The sequence below is a fragment of the Manis javanica genome, chromosome 3, assembly GCF_040802235.1.
Source record: "Manis javanica isolate MJ-LG chromosome 3, MJ_LKY, whole genome shotgun sequence".
Classification (NCBI taxonomy): Eukaryota; Metazoa; Chordata; class Mammalia; order Pholidota; family Manidae; genus Manis; species Manis javanica.
Genome location: NC_133158.1, coordinates 211,752,147 through 211,772,778, shown reverse-complemented (window position 1 = coordinate 211,772,778; position 20,632 = coordinate 211,752,147). Strand labels below are relative to the sequence as shown.

General features: G+C 38.4%; 1 protein-coding gene across 6 annotated transcripts in view; it reads left to right on the top strand.

Moving 5' to 3' along the window:
• Positions 1-20,632, top strand: part of KIF13B (kinesin family member 13B) — a 190,623-nt gene that overhangs the window by 47,878 nt on the left and 122,113 nt on the right. For 5 of the 6 annotated variants that reach the window (XM_073232754.1, XM_037024548.2, XM_037024552.2 and 2 more), the window contains 5 exons: positions 8,905-8,917; positions 12,830-12,890; positions 14,402-14,494; positions 15,621-15,801; positions 18,846-18,933. In XM_073232754.1, coding sequence (XP_073088855.1) covers positions 8,905-8,917; positions 12,830-12,890; positions 14,402-14,494; positions 15,621-15,801; positions 18,846-18,933 — 436 coding nt within the window. Of the gene's footprint in view, positions 1-8,904; positions 8,918-12,829; positions 12,891-14,401; positions 14,495-15,620; positions 15,802-15,922; positions 17,164-18,845; positions 18,934-20,632 lie in introns of those variants that run through there. The other variant, XM_037024555.2, reaches the window with a different exon arrangement.

Genomic DNA, 20,632 nt, shown 5'->3' with positions numbered 1-20,632 from the left:
ATTTCTCATTCATTCCTTGTTCCACTGTGGACTGACTGCTGATCCCACAGCTTCCTGGCTCTCTGAGGTCAGGTCAGTGATCCCCTAAATGCTAACCCTGGATCCTTTGTAGCCCTAGCAACTGGTTCACAGAGTGGACACGAGGCTCATCTTCTCCTTACCTGCCCAAGTTTTTTGCCGTGTTCCATTGAGTGGCTAGCTGTAAGGGAACAGAGCAACATAAGGCGTCTTGGGAGTTATATCCTGCTTGGAGGGGGAGTCTGCATCAGGAATTGTCTCGCAGACTTGTAGGGGAAATGAGCTCCGGGGTGTAATTAGAACAGTTCGTTGAATGGGTTTCAGAGAGCCAGACTCCCAGTCCTAGTAACCTCCCATTGCAATGGCTTTTGTGACATTGGACGAATGCAGCAAGGGATGCGCCACAGGGTAGAGGGAGCTCATTTCCTGAATGGAGGCTTTGGCAGGTTGGGTGGCTGTGAGCTGCAGAGACTATATGAGGTGTGGCTCAGTCCCCATCAAAACTGGGAGACACAGATCAAGAGGAGCCCGCCACCACCCTGAATTTGCCCGCTCTCTGCATTGTGCTGATGCTCCTTCCTCCTCGGCGTGCTCCGTCCCTAGGATGTCACTCTCGCCGGTTTCCCTCCTTCTTTGGTCATTCCTTTACAGCTTCTTTTGAGGGTATCTTAAAGAAATATAAATTTGGTTTAGTGTTATTTTCTTATTTTGCTGATGCCTTTCATTTGTATTCAGTCCTCAGTGCCTTTCTTGTTTCTTTTCTAAAATGTTGATCAGCATGTGGAAATTCAACTAAGACCACGCAAATGAGAACAAACAGAGGCTATTTATTCAGAGCTTGCAGCAGCAAGGGAGTCAGCCACTGTCACTTGTGTTTGGCAGAGACTAGAAGGCAGGCAGGGGAGTGTGAAGCTTTATGTGGTAAATACAAATGGAAGAGAAGGCTTCAGGTGTGCTCTGCTCTGATGGAGGTGGTTGGCATCAGGGAAGTGGGGGCTGGCTAACCAGAAGCAAGTGTCATTTGTGATTGCTTTGGGGAGCATATTTGGCTTTTTCTGGTGGTCCTGGATGGCAAGCAGGGCCAAATAGTAGGGAAGCTGGCCATCACTGACCACATCCTGACTGTTCTGGGTTGACTGCTGCAGAGATTAGAGGTTCTTATGTCATAGGTGGTCTGGCTGTTGTCTCATATTCAGTCTCTCAAGCCAAACACTGGGCCAGGATATGAAGCTCTTAGGGAAGTGTCTCTACAAGACTCTTTCTTAACTTTTTTTTTGTGTTTTAGATTCTCTTGAGAATCTGAAAGCTGTAGTACTTCTAACCAGAAAAAAAAATAAAATTCAGGAATTCACAGACCCACTGAGGCCCATCCATGGACCAAAGATCTCACTTATTTCATTCATATTTCACAATTTCATCATTTTGTTACTACATTATTTTGTGTGGATTTTTGACTATTCAATTCTTCCCTCTAACTTAGGAGTCATTGTTAATTAAGTACATATGCAAATGTATATTTTTGAGAGATTGTATTCTAGATGAGTTAGTATTCTGTGATACTGAGGAATATGCTTATTAAACACCAAAAAGATTGAACTTCTTATCATTTCAACTCACCTTTCTTTGAAGCTTTCTAAAATACAACTTACTTCCCTGACCAAATAAAATAAATGGTGGTAGATGGTGACTAGATCATTTTGTAATGCATACAGATGTCAAATTATGTTGAACACCTGAAACTTACATAATGTTATGTGAGAGATTCACCTCAATAAAAAAATCGGTGTTACAGAATGGCTTGGACTCCTTTTCATGGTGCACTGCAAGCACATGATTTTCTAATGGTTTTAAATACCTGACTTCACTGGATCATCAGCTCCTTGCAGCAAGGACTTGTACCTATGGTCCTTATTCTATAATCTCCCAGTAAACGTGGAAGGGACTACTCGTCCAGGGCTCTTTGCTCCCCCTCAGACTCTCTCCAAACTCTTAAGATTGTGAGAGGGAAACACATGAGAAACTCCTCTGGTCTATAGCCTTATGTTACAGCGGCAATATTGAGTCCATAGGCCCTAGTCTCTTCCAAAGAGAAAGGCATGGCTTCTGTTGTTTTCTATATCTGGAAGCATTTTTTGCTTTTGATTCATATATATTCTGAGTAGTTGATAAATGGAATTCTAATCTGGTTTAAAAGGTATGTTACTATGTATCTCTCCTAGTAAATATTCTTTGGGGCGAGTATAGAACACCAGAAGAACTACAGAGATCCTGGGGAGAGTAAAATCAGGAGTGAACAACTCAGCAGGTTAGGCAAGCTCCTCATCTCCTGGTCAACTCCAGCAGGCACTATGGAGGGCCTGCCGCACATCAGGTACTGGGCAGACAGTTAAGACCAAAACGTGCTCTGAGCCCCCGAGGAGCTCCCAGTCCGAGAGGCAGGACAGCTGCAGTACTTCTCGTAGAAAAGAAGACCTAAGGGACTTAGATGTTCCTGAATGGGACAGAGAAGGAAGGTAAGCCCTTGTTTTTTGAAGGGCAAGAGGACCATCACCAGACCAAAAAGTGGGCGAAGCACACAGGTAACTGAAAGTGCAAAAGTAACCAAGCCTGAAGGACACGACATGTCCAAATGTGCGTAAACCACAAGGATTTGAGGGAAGAGGGTAGGACACTGAGGTTGGGGTGTGGAAAGAGGTCATATTGTGGAAAGCCCCCTTGCTAAGGAGTGAATTTTGTCTTGTAGGGAGTAGGGAGCCTGTGAGGGGTCTCAAGCTTAATTGTGACCAGATCTGATGCGTAGTTTAGATACATACTGGATGGTGATGCTTTGTGGAGGGGAGGCAGGGAGAACACACTTTGGAGGCTATGTGCTAGGTAAACCTAGCGGGAGATGAGAAAGGCGTCTGTGTGTCTGCTGCCCATCCAGATGGCTCCCTCCCTTACTTCCCACAGGCCGCTGTGCAAACGCCACTCTGTGACGCTTCTCCTGACCTCCCTGCTTAGAATGTCAACCCCATACCCACTCTGTATCCCCCTTCCCTGCTTTATGTTTTTCCATGGCACTTCTTATATTACCTATTCATTCACTCATTCAATTATAATAGAATTTTAAGCTCTTAGAGGGCTGGGGTTTTGTCTGATTTGTTCCATGCAGTTTCGCCAGTACTGAGATTGCGCCAGGCTGATAGTAGAATCTCAGTAAATACAGCTGAACAAGAGAGTGAAGGATGTGAAAGGAAAAGAGGGAATGGGTTTGAGAGGCATTTCAAAGATGAGAATCATATATCAGGACAGGGATAAACACAGCAATCTTCACTTAGTTAACTAAGCAGTTTAATCCCTTGTAAGTAGTGAAGCATTTAGTTGGGGAATGCTTGGAAACTCAGTTGCACTAAGCGAACAAAATCTTTGCTAAGCAATGGATTTGGGGAGTAATTATAGTAATGAGCTGGGAATTTCGGTTTTTCTCAATCTGCTAGCCAACTAAGCCCCAAGTTAACATTGCATCTTGAGTCAAAATCACAATAATGGTTGTATCTAACATTTGGGCATGCATGAATTATGTGCATCAGGCATTTTTTGCTTGCTTTTTTTCCCCTTAAAGCCCCATGCTTTCCAATTTAAGTCAGAATTCTAGACCTGTTACTGCTTATAGTGAAGATAAGTCTTTAGCTTTAATTCTATTTCATTGCTATTAATTCTAATGACATTACTGCTGCATGTGACGTTTGAGTTTGGGATTTGATAGCCAGGATTAGGTGTTGGGATATTAAAGGGGATTGAATTATTTAATTGGATGGGCAGAATCTGTAGTATAATCCTGATATGATTGTGATTTTATTTATTTATTTATTTATTTTTAATTAATAAAAGTTTTTTGGTGGTACTTTAGGTTCTTTGAATTGGATTTGGAAACATTCTCTTTATTGGTGTGAATTTATGAGTTTCTGTTTTTGAGTATGTTCTGCTTTCTTTCTTACTAGCAGGAATTTAAAACTTGGCCGCCTACTTGGCCAGTCCATGTGGAAAACAGCAGTAGCTCAGATCTAGCTGCTGTTGACGTATGGGAGTTCAGGCCTACCATTTCCAGATCTTCTGAATTTTCAAGACAATTCTAAGTGAAGTCTAATGATTTCTTACTTTTGGCCAATACCGTGAGGAATAAACAAGCTGTGGGCTCTATCGGGCCTGCAGACCTTGAATGTGTGACTCTGGTTTGGAGACTGAAGTAGTGTGGCTCTAGATCCAGAAGGGCTGTGGGGACAGGAAAATGAGTTAATTTTGTACTCAGTAAAAACTTTTTCCAGATAAATTCAATCCAGTCAAGGAGAAATTTAATCACATTAATCCAATCAAGAAAACTAGAGAAATATAGATTAATAAAATTAGAAACCACAGGTATCACAAGTACTGAGAGAAGTAAACAATATCAGACCCTTTTTGGCTTGGAGTCCAAGAGTATTTCAGTAATCTATCCTCATCTCTGTGTCTACCTTGAAGTTATTTTAACATGTGGTTATTAAAATGAATGTGTATTATGCTAACATAGGATGTGAAATGTATTTTACAAAAAAAACCCTAAGTGTGCATCAATATTGATTTAATTCTTCAGCCAGTTTTAAGTTCTGTATTGAAAGTGGACAATGAATTAAAACTTCCTCTGCTTGTGATTTCAACAGATGAGAAGAGGCAGGTGAATTGCAAATGACTGATTAATAGTGAGTGTAGTCTTTGGATTTTGCTAACCCAATCTATGGTGATTTGAAATTATGGAATTGACAAACCAGGATTTTCATATTTCAAAAGTTTTGTGTTTGTGAAATATGCCAGGTGTGGTTCATTGTCCATATTCCTTGGATGTCCCTGTATTATTAACCAGTTGTACTTTGTGTGGGTAGAAGATTCTAATAGAAGAGTGTTGTCAAACTGTCTTTTTAAAGAAGTTTCTCCAAGGGCTATATATCAGAGGTAGTGATCTAAATGCCTTTCCAGTTTTTCTAAGCCTTCTCTTCAACAAACCAGGCTTTTAGTGACATTTGTGCTTCCTGAAGTTGGCCGGATAAGCAAAGATAGATACACATCCTCTGTGAGTCTGGTCAGCTCAGCTTTATTCCCTAAGGGGAAAGCACATCACGGGAGAGGACACCAAAATACCTATCATCACACAGGTAGTCGTCTAATTGCTGGTACTGCCGACTAAGTGCAGAAAAGCAGCCACATCATAACGTGGTCTGGCCATGTTGGAATCAGACCCTTGTGAGGTACACATCTGCTGTGCAGGGGGCTGGAGGGCAAGCTTGTTAAAACAGATTCTGAATAATTCCAATTGGACATTAGAATACATTTCTGAATGTGTACAGAAATGTAAACAAATCTCTAAAGTTAAAAGGTTTGGTGTTAGTAGTTGTCAGCACTAATAGATTTATTTATATGTTTGATTTTGGTGGTTGATGGCGGGCACTGATTTATATATAACTCATCATTCTGCTGAGAATGCTTTGTGCTTCACACATACGTGATACTGTGTGGTTTGTTTTTGGACCCAATATTGATTTTATTTTTGTTATGGTCAGATGTATTAATAAAAATTTCCAAAGATCACTAACATATAAAGCCATCATTAAATATCTTCTTCTTCTTGTGACATTAAAAGATTAGGAGTACAATTTAACTTAATTTTATGGTATAATATACTGTTTAACTGAGACATGAGCACAAGTCCCTGAACAAGGTCAGCGAAAAGGTTGTCCTCTTTCTAAAAGGTACATCTGTCCATGGTGACCCACCTCGGCTGTTAATGTCTCTAGCAACTAGAGTTACCATTTGGGAAATTGTAATTGTGGCAGGCAAGACTCATCAATGGATGCTAAAATTCGTGGACAAAAGTATAAGAAATGGGGTTCACATACTCTCAAAGTCCCCTTAGCCCTCTCCCGCCCAAGAAAAATGTGCAAAGGGAAAACTAGCAGTATGACAGTGGAGGAACATCATAGATAAACCCTAACCAAATGATCAGAGTTATCATCACGAGTAATGAGCCATGGACATCACCATGCGCCTTCTGGCATGATGCATAGCATTACTTCTGTCGTTCTTGCCGAAGTGCTTGTCTGTAGTTAGTCAAGAGTAAGGTTTAGACAAACCTAGACTGCGGGACATTTTACTGAATAACCAGCCAGTACTCTTCAAGTGTCAAGGTCATGAGAGACAAACTGTCCCAGGTGGGAGGAGACACGACAACTGCATGCAGTGTGTGATTCTGGCCCAGAAAAAGGGCATCAGTGGGGCAAAAAAATTGTGTAAGGTTGGCTCTGGATTATTTAATCAATCTTAAATTGGTGGTTAATTTCCTGGTTTTGATAATGTAACTGTGGTTGTATAAGTTGTTAATATTTGGGGAAGCTGAATGAAGGGTACACAGGAATTCTTTGTACTATTTTTTGAACTTTTCGTAAGTCAAAGTATTTCGAAATGAAGTTAAGTAACAACAATAAAAAAGTCACTCATCTCAACTGAGAAACTAAGACTGGTGTTTTTACTTTGTGTCTTTTGCTTGCTTGTTTTCTTTGCTTCCTGCATCTCCACTCTGATCTGGATAGCTGAGGTTTCTAAGTAAGGGGTTTGGGGAGAAGAGAGCCATTGTCACATTTGATTGCAACCATACTTTGAAAGGTTTTGTTTAATTCATTAATTTACTTATTTATTTTTGGACAGAGCTGTAATTACATCTTTGGGTTTCCAATGGCTTTGTAGGTTATTTGAGCTTTACCGTTGTAGCCACCAGAATCCCTAGGTGGAAATTTCAGTCTGTAATTAACTTACTGGCTTGTTTCTGTTTTTATTGTTATGTTCTGAATTCAGGTTAGTCCCCTGGATTCTTCTGCTATGTGTCATGTATTATTGCAGCTTATATTTGTTGGCTGTCTCTTAGCAAGGGCTGATTTTGAATATAAATTTTTATTCACACTTGAGATCGCATACTAAATATCTATTTTCTGTTGGAAAAGACAGTCTGGAGTTTTTATAAACATAATGAATAAATAAACTTGCAATGGCATAAGTACCAAGTGGTGACCTTTTATTGGGTAATAATTAGAATGGAGGAAATTAATACATTGGGCAATGTTTGCATTATTAGCAGGAGTACTTGTTAACGTATGACTCATAGATTCTTAAGTCTAGGAGAAACTTGACGAGGCTGTTTTGACCAGTGTCAGAGAGGGACGAGCATGAACATGGATTTGGGAGTCAGAAGACCTCATTTTACATCCCAGATCCATCACTGCTTTTTTTTTGTGATTGGACAGGTCCTTAAACTTTTCTGAGCCTTGTTTCTCATCTGTAAAACTGGAGTAATAATAACCTCTTGCCAAGCCATTGTGAGAATTAAATGAAGTAACATGCAATATGCCTTTGCCTAATGTGGGTATTTCATACATGCTGGCTCTGTTCTTGCCTCAGCCAGGTTTATAACTAAGCTGTCTGCAGTTGATGAGAATGTACTTTGCTTATAAAGACCTATAAAAAGGTCATAGAATATGTCATCTAGTACTGGCAGTAACTTCTACCAGTATTTCACAAGTCTTTCTGCAGGGAAGTTTTTCCCTATCTCTTAGTCTAGAGAGATTATTTTCTTTTATATGTTCGCCACATTGGCTACCACCCCAAAATCTATTAGACAAGTGTCACTCATTTGCTAGACTTCTCCTAGTGTTTAAATGTTCTTATCTGAAATCATTTCATACAATACATATTAAATTTATTTTAGAAGAAAATCTGTTATGAGACAAAGGGGACAAGCTGTGTAGACAATTGTAAGGAATCCCTTCCATGTACAGTTTCCTTCAAGCTATAGGTCTAAGTTGACTGTAATCCTCTGAGATAATTATTCCTAAAGCTCTAGTTACTCTTCCTGTTTCACTCCAGTTTAAAAAATACTTTCATTTATTCTTAGATTTTCTAATTTTATATTTCACTGTGGGTATGTAACTGAGCATCAGTGGTTTTAGGAATTACACACCAAAGTATTTAGGGCTAGAGGCATGTCTGCAACTTACTCCTAAGAAAAAGTTTAAGGAAAAAGTAACGTGTGTATGTGGACATGTATCTCTACATAGAGGAGGGGAGAGGGAGAAGGGGGAGCACGATACTGCAGCTGTGCAATGTTCATAGAGGTGAATTTGGGTGGAGGGAGTTCTTTGTGCTTCTCTGACAATTTTTCTCTAAGTTTAAAACCATCTCAATATTATATTGGATTGAGTTATATTCCTGTACCGAGAAGATGTAAGCAAGTGGCCGTTTCGGAGGGTAGGAGATAGGACATGGGCAAGCATAGAAGAATAGATAATAAGTGAGTAATTCAGTAAGTAGTAATTCACTGGCAAGAGAAACTGTGTTCCTTTAATTTCACTTTTTTTCCTTAGCCAGAACAGAATTCATTTTTTGTAGAAGGGCCTTATAGGTAGGCAGTAAGTTGCTGCTGTCTCAAAGCAGAGAAAGCTACTTGGAAATGAAATCAGATGATAAAAAGTATTAAAATATATATATATTTACAAGACCTATGCAAGGGGAAGCAAAATGCATAAGGCTGAAATAATAGGACTTTAAAAATTATCCAGTGCTCAGATAGTCTTTCTTCTACCTGAGAGGTACAAGTTAGTTTTCTATAATTAGCACTTTGTCCTGCTAGTTAGTACATATCAATTTATCCTTTATTTTAAATTGCTATTTGATTTCAAAGTTAATCTTTTGTATTCATAATAAAATTTTACATGATATTTATAATCATTTTACTCTTCAAAAAGAGTCTTCTGAACTCAAGAAACCTTTTTTAAACCCTTTCTGTTTTCTTCCATGTCGACGATGATATTTCTTTTTGAAACTCAGAAGCCAGCCAAAGGTAAGAGATTTGGCTTATTATGTGACACTTATAAAAAAATCTTACGTGCATGTTTTTAAAGTCCTGGTAATTTTTCTTTTAAAAAATATTTTCTGTGCCACTTTTGTAAAAGTAATGCAAGTTGTCAGACTATTCATAAATCCGAAGCCATTTAATGGCATAGGAGGGACCTGGAGGTTTATGGAAAAGCTGTATTTGTACTTTGACCGATTCTGGCCAGTTTCCTGGCAACTACAACACAGATTCCTTTTGTGCTGTGCTTTTGGCCATGGATTGGCTCAGAACTGGTCCTTCCAAACTGTGGTCAAAACCATGCGAGGCCGTCATCCCCGTCACTCTCGAGACAGCTGGGCCGCATTCTCGGGCCAACAGAAACCTGCCCTGGCTCACAGCTTCCTCAAGGAATGCGCTTTCGTCTTAGATCTGAGCCCAGCTTCTAAAGAAACTTCAGTGGCGTGCGCCAGTTCCTGGGTTTCTTAAGGAATGTATAGGTGTGCCAAAGTGGGCCCAGGACTGTATTTTTGAATTGACTATTCTCTGAAGTTATTGGAACTTGCCAGGATATTCAGATTTTTATCTACATTCTTGGAGTTTTGTTTTTGTTTTAGAGATTGTGGTTGAATTGTAACTCCATTCTCTATTGTTGTTAGAATATGTATAGATATGGCTGTTTGGGACCCTGAATAATTTTTTAAATAGTTTAATATGGCACTGATTTATTTATATATATAAAACTAATTGCATTAGTTTTATCTCATCTTTTCTATGAAAAGGTGCTGGATTAGTTTTGTTTTCTTATTTTTTAATAGAGCAGAGGCTGGAGATTGTGGTAAAGTGAGGAAACATTATATGACTAGTTAAAACTAATATTCATTTTTTTTTTTTTAGTTTAGTTATATCTTAATGGTTAGAGAAAATGTGTTCACATAAAAAATGTGGAAGGGCTGATAGCACATTATGAACAAAGTGGTTACCTCTAGGGAGAGGTATGCTCGGTGAATGGGAGGCCTTTATTTTTCTTATGCTTCTGTTATTTGATTTTGTCAAAGTGAATGTGTGTTACTTCAGTGTTACTTGAAAAAAATATTTTGTTTTTAAATTTTAAAGGGAGAATATCTATTTAGAAATAAAAGAGCTTGTCTGCTTTAGAAAACTCATGGCTGGAAGTTTCCTGTAATAATTTATGAAATTGCTAAAGCTTAAAAGAGGATATCATCAGCATTGTTAGTAAGAACTAAATGTTCTTTAGTTCCCAGCTTTGTACCAGGCAGTGGTGCTTTCATGTTATTGGGGAAGAGAGCCACTCCAGGCTGTGGTGAGCTGACGCCTGGCTCAGAGGCAGGGTTCAAATCCCGGCTTCCCCACCTGCTAGCCCCCAGGTCCTTAGCTGTTTGTACTCAGGGCCCAGCATGTCATATCAGCTATTGTGTGATGGTTACTTCAATTATATTTTCTTCACTGGAATTGTGAATAAGAAAAGCAGTTGTTAAAGAAACCCCTAAATTAAAGAAAGAGAAGGAAAAAACTCAACAATGGAGAGAGAAGTGCCATTCAGAGCCTGGCCTCTGGTAAGCGCACACATGCGGTGAAGGGTCTTGAGGCTTACGAGGAGGGTCAGGCAGGTTTCTACTTAACTTCGTTAAGACAGAATTAAATAAAATTATAAGAGGTGAGAGTTGAAGGCTAGAACAGAAGAACTTTAACTGGAGCTTCACATTATGCTGCTCTCCCCCTGCTGAAGTGACTCTCCCCGTGGCTGGCAAGTGCGTTTGAAAAAGCCCCTGGGGCCACCTCCCCTCTGCCTTTCCTCCTCTCCTGTTGGAGAACTGCTCACCCAGTCAGCCACCACTTGTGATAGATACAGGCAGTAGGTACATGTTCAGCTGTGGGAGGCTGCTGGGGGCCAGCGATGTGCAGCATGGTGCCGCGCCTGGGTGGAGAGCTCCTGGCCTCTGGGACTCCCCCACCTGCCTCGGGGCTGGCAGCCACTGGGCTTCAGTTTGCCTTTCTGGCCGACCTGCCCCATCACTGCCCTGCCTGCCCTGCCTCCTGGCTCTTTCACACAGAGACTGGGGCATCCTGAGTCTTCCCTGCTTTACAGGTGTTTTTAACCAAACCTCTTGTGTTCCTGGGGGGTCTCCTAGGGCTCTCCCAGACCTGCTCTCCCCTTCGCAGCTGTCTCCAGCTGCAGGGTTTTGGCCTCTGGTCTTCCTGTGACCCCCACTTCACCCCATTCCTGTCAGTGTCATTGCAACTATTTTTCAGGAATTCTCAATTTCTGATAACAGGTACAAGCAAGCAATCTTACTTTCAGAGACTTGCCCTCCTTTCCCCCCCTCTTTCCTCTTTTGGCCTCTCCCCTCCCTCCTGCCCCTCCCTCCATCATTTTGAGGTAATTTCAAGTGGGAGGGGGATATAGGTGTGCATACTTAATTTACCATCCTAATCTTACTTCCTTTCTTAAAAAATTAACTGTCATACCTTTGGTCCAGAGAGCCTTATGAGTTTATACAGAAACATTCTCCTGCCAGCTCCAAACTCATAGCAGAGACAGACAGAATACTTTAAAATATTAAAATCATGTTATTATGTTAAAAAACAACATACGTAACTGCAGGAACTATCAGCAAGCTGGGGCTAAAGGAGCATATTGACTGGGCCCTTGAGTCAGGTTCTTCGAGGCAATTGGAAGTTCAGCTGTTAGAGTTAAAGGGGACCCTGAGTAGGGATGACGACTGGAGAAGCTCACCACGTGGAGGCAGATTTGGGTGAATGAAACATGAATAAAAGCCTAGAGAAGGGTTTTGGCCACCAACACTGAGCTAATGTCTGTCTACGTAGGAGGGAGTAGAGACATTGGGCTTTGGGAAAACCAAGACCTGGACTTGATATCTGGGCGTGGCAACGCAACCAGCCCTGTAAAGGTGGCTGAATGGAGAGGGAAGAAATAGGCAATCACATAAACCATGAAATACAAATGCCCAGTTCACATGCACTTGCAAGCTACATTTTTTGGCCCAAGAGGAAAACGGTCATCGGGAAGTGAGACAACTCAGAAAGTGGGAGAGTTTGAAGTGCAAGCTGAAATGGATTTAAAAATAATTACACTTAAAATAATCAAGGAGACTAAACTATAAACCATGAAATCCAAAAAATGAAAAATCAATGAAAAAAAGCCTCTGAAAGATTTTTTTTAAAAAGTGCATGTATTTTAGAATGTAATAAACTTAAAAGATCAAAACAGAAATCGTCTGTGATATCCTACCAATAAATATTAATGACTATCAGTATTTCCAGAGTATTTTCTTCCTAATTGTTACCTGTGTATATTTTTGTACAAATATAGGATCATGATCCAGACTTTCATAATTTTTGGCTTAATATATGAACATTTTCTTACCAGTCTTCTGTAGTCTTAAAGATGTATACTATTGCACATGGGTGTGCTACAAAATCTACTATTTCATAGCTGTTTACAACATACTGTAGTAATCTGTACATTTTATTCTTTTAAAAATATCTTTGTTTTCTATGATGAGAAAAGTAAAAATATAGAGAATATATAAAAGCATAAAGAAGGGAACAAAGATCTCTATCTTATCATGCAGAAATAAACTTATATACACATAACTGAGTGTGTGTATGTGTGTATGATAGTTATCATACATATTGTTTTGTAACCTTGCTTTTTCCACTTAACATTGAAAAGTTTTCCATGTGAAATAAGATAATAAGTTCGGTATAATCTATAGGGCGCTTAGTCCTTCATTGTAAGATTGTACCATAAATAATGTCCATTGTAAAATGGGTTGTTTTTATTTCATTATTATGAACAGTGTTACCTGTACAACATTACAAGTATGTTAAGGTTTTGTTCTTAATACATTCTGTGTTATTTTTATTTTTCAACAGGTGTTTGCATATGACCATTGTTTCTGGTCTATGGATGAATCTGTCAGAGAAAAGTATGCAGGTAGGAGTACAGTGTCCTATTAACTACTGATAATATAGAAAAGGTGTTTTAATATTCTTACTACAAAGTATACTGGTCTTATTTTGTGTAACTTTAAAAACTATATAGAGAACTTCCCCCTACCTTTGCTGTTAGAGTTTTTACATTGATTGGGAAATGTGAGATCACAGTGCCATGTTCTTGGTATGAGATGATAGTTAGATTATTAGGGTACACAGCTGAGGTTATCACATGCATTCCCCAGGCCTTACATGGACAGTGCTCATTAATTCAAGTTCATATTGTATCAAGCACACTGAAGCCACTTAGATTCCCTTAGCTGTCTGTGGTGTGGCCCGGAGAGGCAGCTTGTTTTACCACAAGGGAGAAGAACCAACACAAAAGAAAATGAGTTTAATCCAGGCTCTGCTGACTGCCTCTGTGGCTTTGAGTAAATCCCTTAAGCTTCCTGTCTTCCGTTTTCTTCGATAGAGAGGAATGTATGGTGTTCTCTCTAAATTTACCAGGAATTCTGTTACTCTACTGTCCTCAGTAAGGACTGTCTGAAACCTCTGTTCACACGAAGTTTAGAGCTACAGTGACAGCCTTTTATTTCCTTTATTCCTTACTGCCTCTGACACCTATTTCTAAGCAGTGTCTTTTAATTATTGAGTGTCATCTTGTACTGGCTTTTGTCACGAAAAACAGTAGTACTACACCTGTTTTAAAAAGTTGAGGTTAATTTGTTGTAGCTGGGCCAGTGATGACTATAAGGATCGCTTCAGTATGGCAAGTTACTGATCTGGTAAAGTAACTAGGAAGTGAGACATAATGGAGGGCTATTTATAGCATTCAAAAATCTGACAAACATAACAGCGTCCAGTTCTTTCAGATTATGTTCAGGACTCAAAGAGGTTGAATGGCTTTTCAAGGTCACGTTTAACTACTGACATATTTAATTTAGCCTGTGGAGGAGAATTTGACCCTGTTATTTTGTCCATTATTGAAAGCTAGAAAAAATCTACAAAAATCTTCTTCCCTCCCATAGCTGATATGTATTAAAGGCCCCGTAATTAAAACTTACCATTGAAGAAAAGGAGAAGGGATTAATATATATATATATATGATTGTTTTGAACTCTAGTACCACATGAATAAAGCATTAGCTAAGTGGTATATAGTTAAATTTAGGCCCAACTAGGCCCTAAGTATAAATTTTGGATATTGAGAATCATTGTTTATAAAATTACCAGTTCATCTAAGCTTTTGGCATTGCAGAGGGTTTTTGGACAGTGCTCATTAATTCAAGTTCATATTACCAGGAGCTTTTTTACTCATTTTCTATCATGTGCTAACTAAAAATACCTGAAAGACGTAAGCCTTTGGAAGCATTCATCAAGTTTAAAAACTGTTTGGAGATGAAACAAGCTGAAAAAAATAGGTGCATTTGTGAGGGTGTTGTGTGTGTTTTTTTTTTAATTGTTCACAGGTGGTTTTGGTTTAAAACATCCTTTTTTTCTTTCTCTCTTTCAGGTCAGGATGATGTTTTCAAGTGCCTTGGGGAGAATATCCTTCAGAATGCTTTTGATGGCTACAATGCTTGTATCTTTGCCTATGGACAGACAGGTAATATTAAAAAATATATTTTCTTTAAGCTTTAAGGATCATAGAGAAAGTACCAAAAAGAACATGTACTGTTAGCATCTTCCCAGTATGATTGATAAACATTTTGACTTCTGTACCTTTGTGGTTAACAGGAAAGAAAATTTATTTGACATGAAAGGGTCACTTTGTAAGGGTATATTATATATAGCTTGTGCAATGGAAAATTATTCTGCACAGTAAAATGCTTATGATATTTTCAAGAGGCAGTATATATAGTGGTTAGAGGAGCACAGACATGGAGTCAGGCTAGCCCAGCTCCAGCCCTGCTCCTGTTCCTGACCAGCTGTGCAACTTGCACCTCAGTTTCCCTATCTGCAAAATGTTGATGATCAGAGACCTCCCTTACAGGGTTATCATAATGTGTTAGCAACATTTAGAATAAGGCCCGGTACTTAAGAAGTGGTGTGTTAGTTTTAGGTAGTTATGATCGTGATAAAGTGTCAAGTGATAAAAGCAGTAACTTGTATTATTAAAAGTATGTTTATAAAATCATTGCTACTAAAAAAATGGAAAAGAATTATTCCAAAGTTATGTCTGTAAGTGACTTAATTTATAACTTTTTATTTTCCTGTGTTCTATAAATTTTCTTTAATGAATATGTGTTTTTGGTACAAGGGAGAAAATAATTTTATAGTACAAGAAGAAGATTACTCTTTGGTTTCTACCCTGTTGCCAAAGAGTAGTATGTCAATTTGTGCTGGGGCCCACGGGGATAACATGTATTTTTTGTGCTTAGTGGCTGGGAGCAGGCACAGTGGTATTCAATGTATAGATATTCTCAGTTAATTTTAGGAAACTGTTCAGACCTCAGTATTTTTCAGTTGTTTTAGGTACTTTTGTTTTTCTTAAAGCATGAAGATGGTTAAAGAAGGTTTTTTTTTTTTCTTAAATGATGTTAATTTTGTCTCTTCCATGTGAGGTAGAAAGGCTTCTATACTTACTAGTCTCATCACTATATTTGGGTATATTTCTTATTTTATATTTTGCATTTTGCTAAGTGTTAGTAACTTATTATGAGCAATGGAAAGAGGATTATGTATTTAAATTTCTCAAAGAGTCAGTAATAGCTTTGATTTCCATTTTTTAGGATCTGGAAAATCTTATACCATGATGGGTACAGCTGACCAACCTGGATTAATCCCAAGACTTTGCAGTGGACTCTTTGAACGAGCTCAGAAAGAGGAAAATGAAGAGCAGAGTTTTAAAGTAGAAGTGTCCTATATGGAAATTTATAATGAGAAAGTTAGAGACCTTCTTGACCCCAAAGGGTAAAAGACTTTGAGATTTTAATGTTACAGTATTATGGACTGAAACAGACTTCATAGACTGGCTTAAGTGAAATTTTTTATATTCAGCTCTAGTAGAGAGTTATTTATCTGGTTATTGTCTGTGATTTGTTTTTAGTTACGTCCAGTGGCTTCCTGCAGCCAGTTCTGGGCATTTGAACTTAGGGCTGGGTCCGGGCAGGGAAGTGTGGTCGAGCAGCTTGTATTCGCATCATGCTGCCCTTCTCAGTTTCATCCACAGCTGCAGATAAGAGCTATGTCAGGAAAATTAAGTCACTTGGTGTCAGAATGACTGGTATTCTTAATCAAGCACATTTTTTTTTTTTTAAGACCAAGAAATTTCAGGTTGCATTCAGCTGTTTGTTTGCAGGCTGTGAGGTGAGGGAGAGGCATGATCAGAGATGTGAAATGTGGACGTTGGGGCAGTTAATTTTAAAGATTCCCAGAGGGAAGAAGTGTCCCATTTTATAGCACAGCTTGGAAAGAGAAGTGCCTCAAAAGCATTTTAGAAAGCTTAAAAATGCTGTCCCGACTCTGCAGTCATAACTGAACCTAATGAGGAAGATCAGAGGTATTGGAGGAAATCTGTTCATTGCCCAGAGAATTCTCGGAGTTCAGATTTTAAGGAAGTGCAACAATGGAGAAAAAGAAACAGATAATAACCACCGTGGTGGCTTCTTAATGTAAAAACAGTGTCCAGAAGGTCAAAGAGCCAAATAAGCTGAGGCTTATGGAGGACAACAACGGGACATTCAGTTATGTTTGGATGAAGAAAGTGGTCAAGGAAAGATGACCTTAGAGGCAGTGAATCATTGTGATGCTCAGTCAAGAGAAAATGGCATTTGTCAGCTCCTCCCTAGCACCCAGTTTCTTTGACAAAGATGCTGATCATTGGGCACTTGGATTGGCACTTAGCATTTCTTTACAAAACGTTACTTAACATCTGAGTGATCATTATTATATGCCAGGACTGTGCACGTCTTGGGGGAAGAGCTCAGTGTGGACAGAATGAGAGTTTGGAAACAAATAATTGTATTACAGTGCAGTAGTGCTACAATAAATTGTAAAGAAGGCTTATACAAAAAGGGTGAGGGCAAAAAGTGAAAGGCTGTCTTTGCCCAAAGAAGGGAAGGCTCTGCAGAGGGTGCTTGATGAATTTTGTGCTGAGTACGAGTTTGTCCATGGAGAAGTTAGGTGAGAGCCCTTCGGGCGTAGGGTCATTCTGTGCCAAGGCAGGGAGGTGTAAAGAAATCACTGACGTGGAGGGTGACCCAGCTGTTCGGTGTGGCTGGAGGGCAGCATGCGTGAAGTCAAAACAGACCAAAGGGAGCTGGACGTAGGAAGGTTAGAGCCTAAGTACTTACATCTTGCCAAGTGTTATGCCCTTGTGTTTTTCCTGACTCTGCCTTGAATACTTTTTCTTGCACCTTCACCTCTGTGAAGAGCATCACTTTCTTTGAGACCCCAGACCTAATCATTCCAGAAATTCTTAGCTGACTTCATTCTTGTGTTTTGTGTTCCACAATGCTTGTGTGGAATAATTTGTCCTTTACTATCTACAGTTTGCTCATAGTCTTTAGTCATGTCTTGTATGTTTGGCTTGTGTATGGTTTAGCAGTTAACAGCATGGGCTTGAGATTCACAAAGCTCTGGATCCAGGCCCTCTAATTCTTACCTGGTGGGCAAGATCCTTATTCTCCCTTGGCCTCTTTTGTACAGGGGGATGGTAATGTCATACAGTATCTCAAGGGCTATTGGGAAGACAGGCTCGGGTGATGCACATGAGGTCTTCGAGCACTTACTGTCCCATAGTGAGTGCTCAGTAAGTGTGGGCTGTGCTCTTGTTGTCTCCGTGAAGATTTCCTGAGGGTTTTTGTAGTGTTTCTGAAGAGTTGAAGACAATGGATTAAAACTCTAAAGGCGATCTCTTTTCAGTGAAAGAGAACTTGGATTTTGTATTCAAGTACTTACTTTATTCATCGTCTACTATGTGTACTAATGTTTTACTCAGCACATAATACAGTGTACATTATCTGTAAGAGAAAAATGAAAGGAAACAATACATCTTGAGATCAGAACTAAGTCAAATATTCTATGTCTATTTCATGTATAGTTCTATAGTAGTAAGAGAAGTTTTCAGTGGCTAACTTGAGGGTAGTGTAAAGTTCTAAATTATTAGAAAATAATATCAAGTTCATAAAAGGAAAATCACTTGTAATCTCATCAACAAATTTTTTTTCCATAATGTTTATATTTTTTAAAGAGCTTTTTGTGACAGAATTCACATGCCATAAATCATGAACAAATATCCCTCATCTTTTTTGGTTGATATCATTAATTATGCTCTATACTCTTGGTTTTTGTCAGATGCCCTGTAGTAGGCTTATTAGTTCCTTATTAGTGCTTGAATTTTTAGTTTTATTGACTTCTTTTTCATTACATACATTGAAGTGATCATGTGTTTTTTTTTCCCTGCTTCAGTCTGTCAGTGTGGTAAAGGGCATGGATCTTTTTCCAATGTTAAAACATTATTAAATGTTAAACAATTATTAAATGTTAAATTATTAAATATTAAAACAATGTTAGCAGCCCTGAGATCAGTCCAGATTTTAAATCAGTGTGTTTTTAGATCATTATTGAATTCAGTCTGTGTTTTTGTCTTTGTTCACAATTGAGACTGGTCTGTAGTTTCCTTTCTTGCACAGTTAACATTTATTGAGTTTCTTCTGCCCTTTTATACGCTTTCTGTGATATGACAAGCAGATTGTTTGTTTGACTGCATTCTTTGTGGAAGTAAACAGGCATCCCACAGTGTACCCTTTTGAGAGATGTGATATTTTACCATATTATGAACAATTCTTACCAGTGGAGATTTAAAATGTTGGTTTAAATTCTTCTGAGATCAGATTGGTTGGTTCTGTTACTTGGGCTCTTCGTTGAAATTTACTAAGTGTTTTTATGGAGCACAGTTGAGTCCTTCTAAAAGCAGGTTATTTAAAAATCATTTCTTTGTTTTTAATGAACAGAAGCCGTCAAACATTAAAAGTCAGAGAGCACAATGTGTTGGGACCCTATGTGGATGGACTTTCTAAACTGGCTGTCACAAGCTACAAGGTAACAAAATATCCTTTATGTAAACTACTTAAATTCACTGTAGCAAAATTTTTTGTGGTTTAATTTGTGATGATTATTTTTCTTGAAATTAAAAAAAAATTTATAATAACATCACTTAATCACTTTTTACAGAAATCTTTCTTAAAAAGCTATGTCTGGCTCTTAGGACAGTTTAATTTTAAGAGAAGATATACATACTTGCAAGGCATACCTATTTATTGTGACACACATATTTTTCTTATATTTTGTGAGCTCTAAAATGGTGAGCTCTTAAAATTATAAATCGCAGCATCTATTTCTTCCTTAGGAGTACATAAGGTAATGAAGTTGTTTATGATATAATTGATTTAATTAAATAAAATGTATGATTTGAGCAGTTCAAATTCAAAGCCTGTTTCTAATTTGAGAGAATCTCTCATAGGCCTTTACTTATTAGCTCTCTTCATTTTCAAACTTCACTTTAGACTTTGTATGGATCCATCAGGCTTTATATGTTGGGGACTTGGGGGTGGGGCCAGAGGCTGTGATGTAATGTACATTGAATGAAGAGCCCAACAATGTTCATCTGGTGACACTTGATCCTCTTGTATGACTGACTCCTCTGTGATTCTGAATCATTACTCTGCCTCACCAAGCCTCTTTGTGCTAATTTGCAAAATGGAAATGAATTTTATTGTCATGATTATCTTATGAGGTAGGTTCATTTGTTCCTTTATTCAGAAATCAGTTCTATCATGTGGTCAATGATAGTTCATTTAGTAAACATTAGTTACTTCATTTGGTAAACATCTGTTGAACACCTGTCATACCTGTCATATGGCATTGTGCTAGGTGGCGAGGATATAAAAAATGAATGAGAGGGTCCATTCCCTCAAGTTGCTGACAAATGTTATAAAGGTATTATAAAATAATGTGATTATAAGTGCAGTGAGAGATGCATATTCAGGATTCATGGTAGTTTGGAGGAGGGGTTCCTAACTTAAATGGGTATGTAGGTGTCTGGGGAGGGTAGTGTCTAGGAAGGCTTCCTGGAAGAGATCAAAGGAGATGATGCATGTGAAGTCTTTGATAACTCTAGAGTATTACATAAGTGGTAAGTATTGTTGTTATTTTAATAATAACTTGAGAACCTATTTATACAACATTAGAGATCAAGATGTTTTTGAAAGCTCAGAGGAGACTGGAAAGTATGAAAAGACATTTGCTTGTTTAAAAAATTAAAAGTCTGAATACAAAGTTTATGCTTGAGAAAACAGATTAGAGACCAAAGTATAGGTTAAATAGGATAAAGCTTTTACAGGAAGCCGCGGGATCATCAGATTTAATGGAACTAAAATGGATTTGGAATGGATCTAGAAAACTGAATTTTACCTTTTGCTGCTGTGTTCCCATTCTGGTGCCCACTTATACTTATTTTTGTAGTCAGTTTTTACTTTGAGGCTTTAAATTTATAATACTGAATTTTTCCTTCGACATTATTCTTTTTCATTTACACAGAAAACAGAAAATTATGATTTCCAAAGATTTTCATGTATATATATATATATATATATATATTTGAGTGAACAAATGAATGAAGGAAGGAAGGAAGGAATGATGAGAGGGCTGGTATGGTGGCTCCAAAGATGCCATTAGGGACCTACATTCCTTCCAGCTTTCCACAGAGCCAGCTCTGTAGTAATGTCCAAATGTTCAAGAT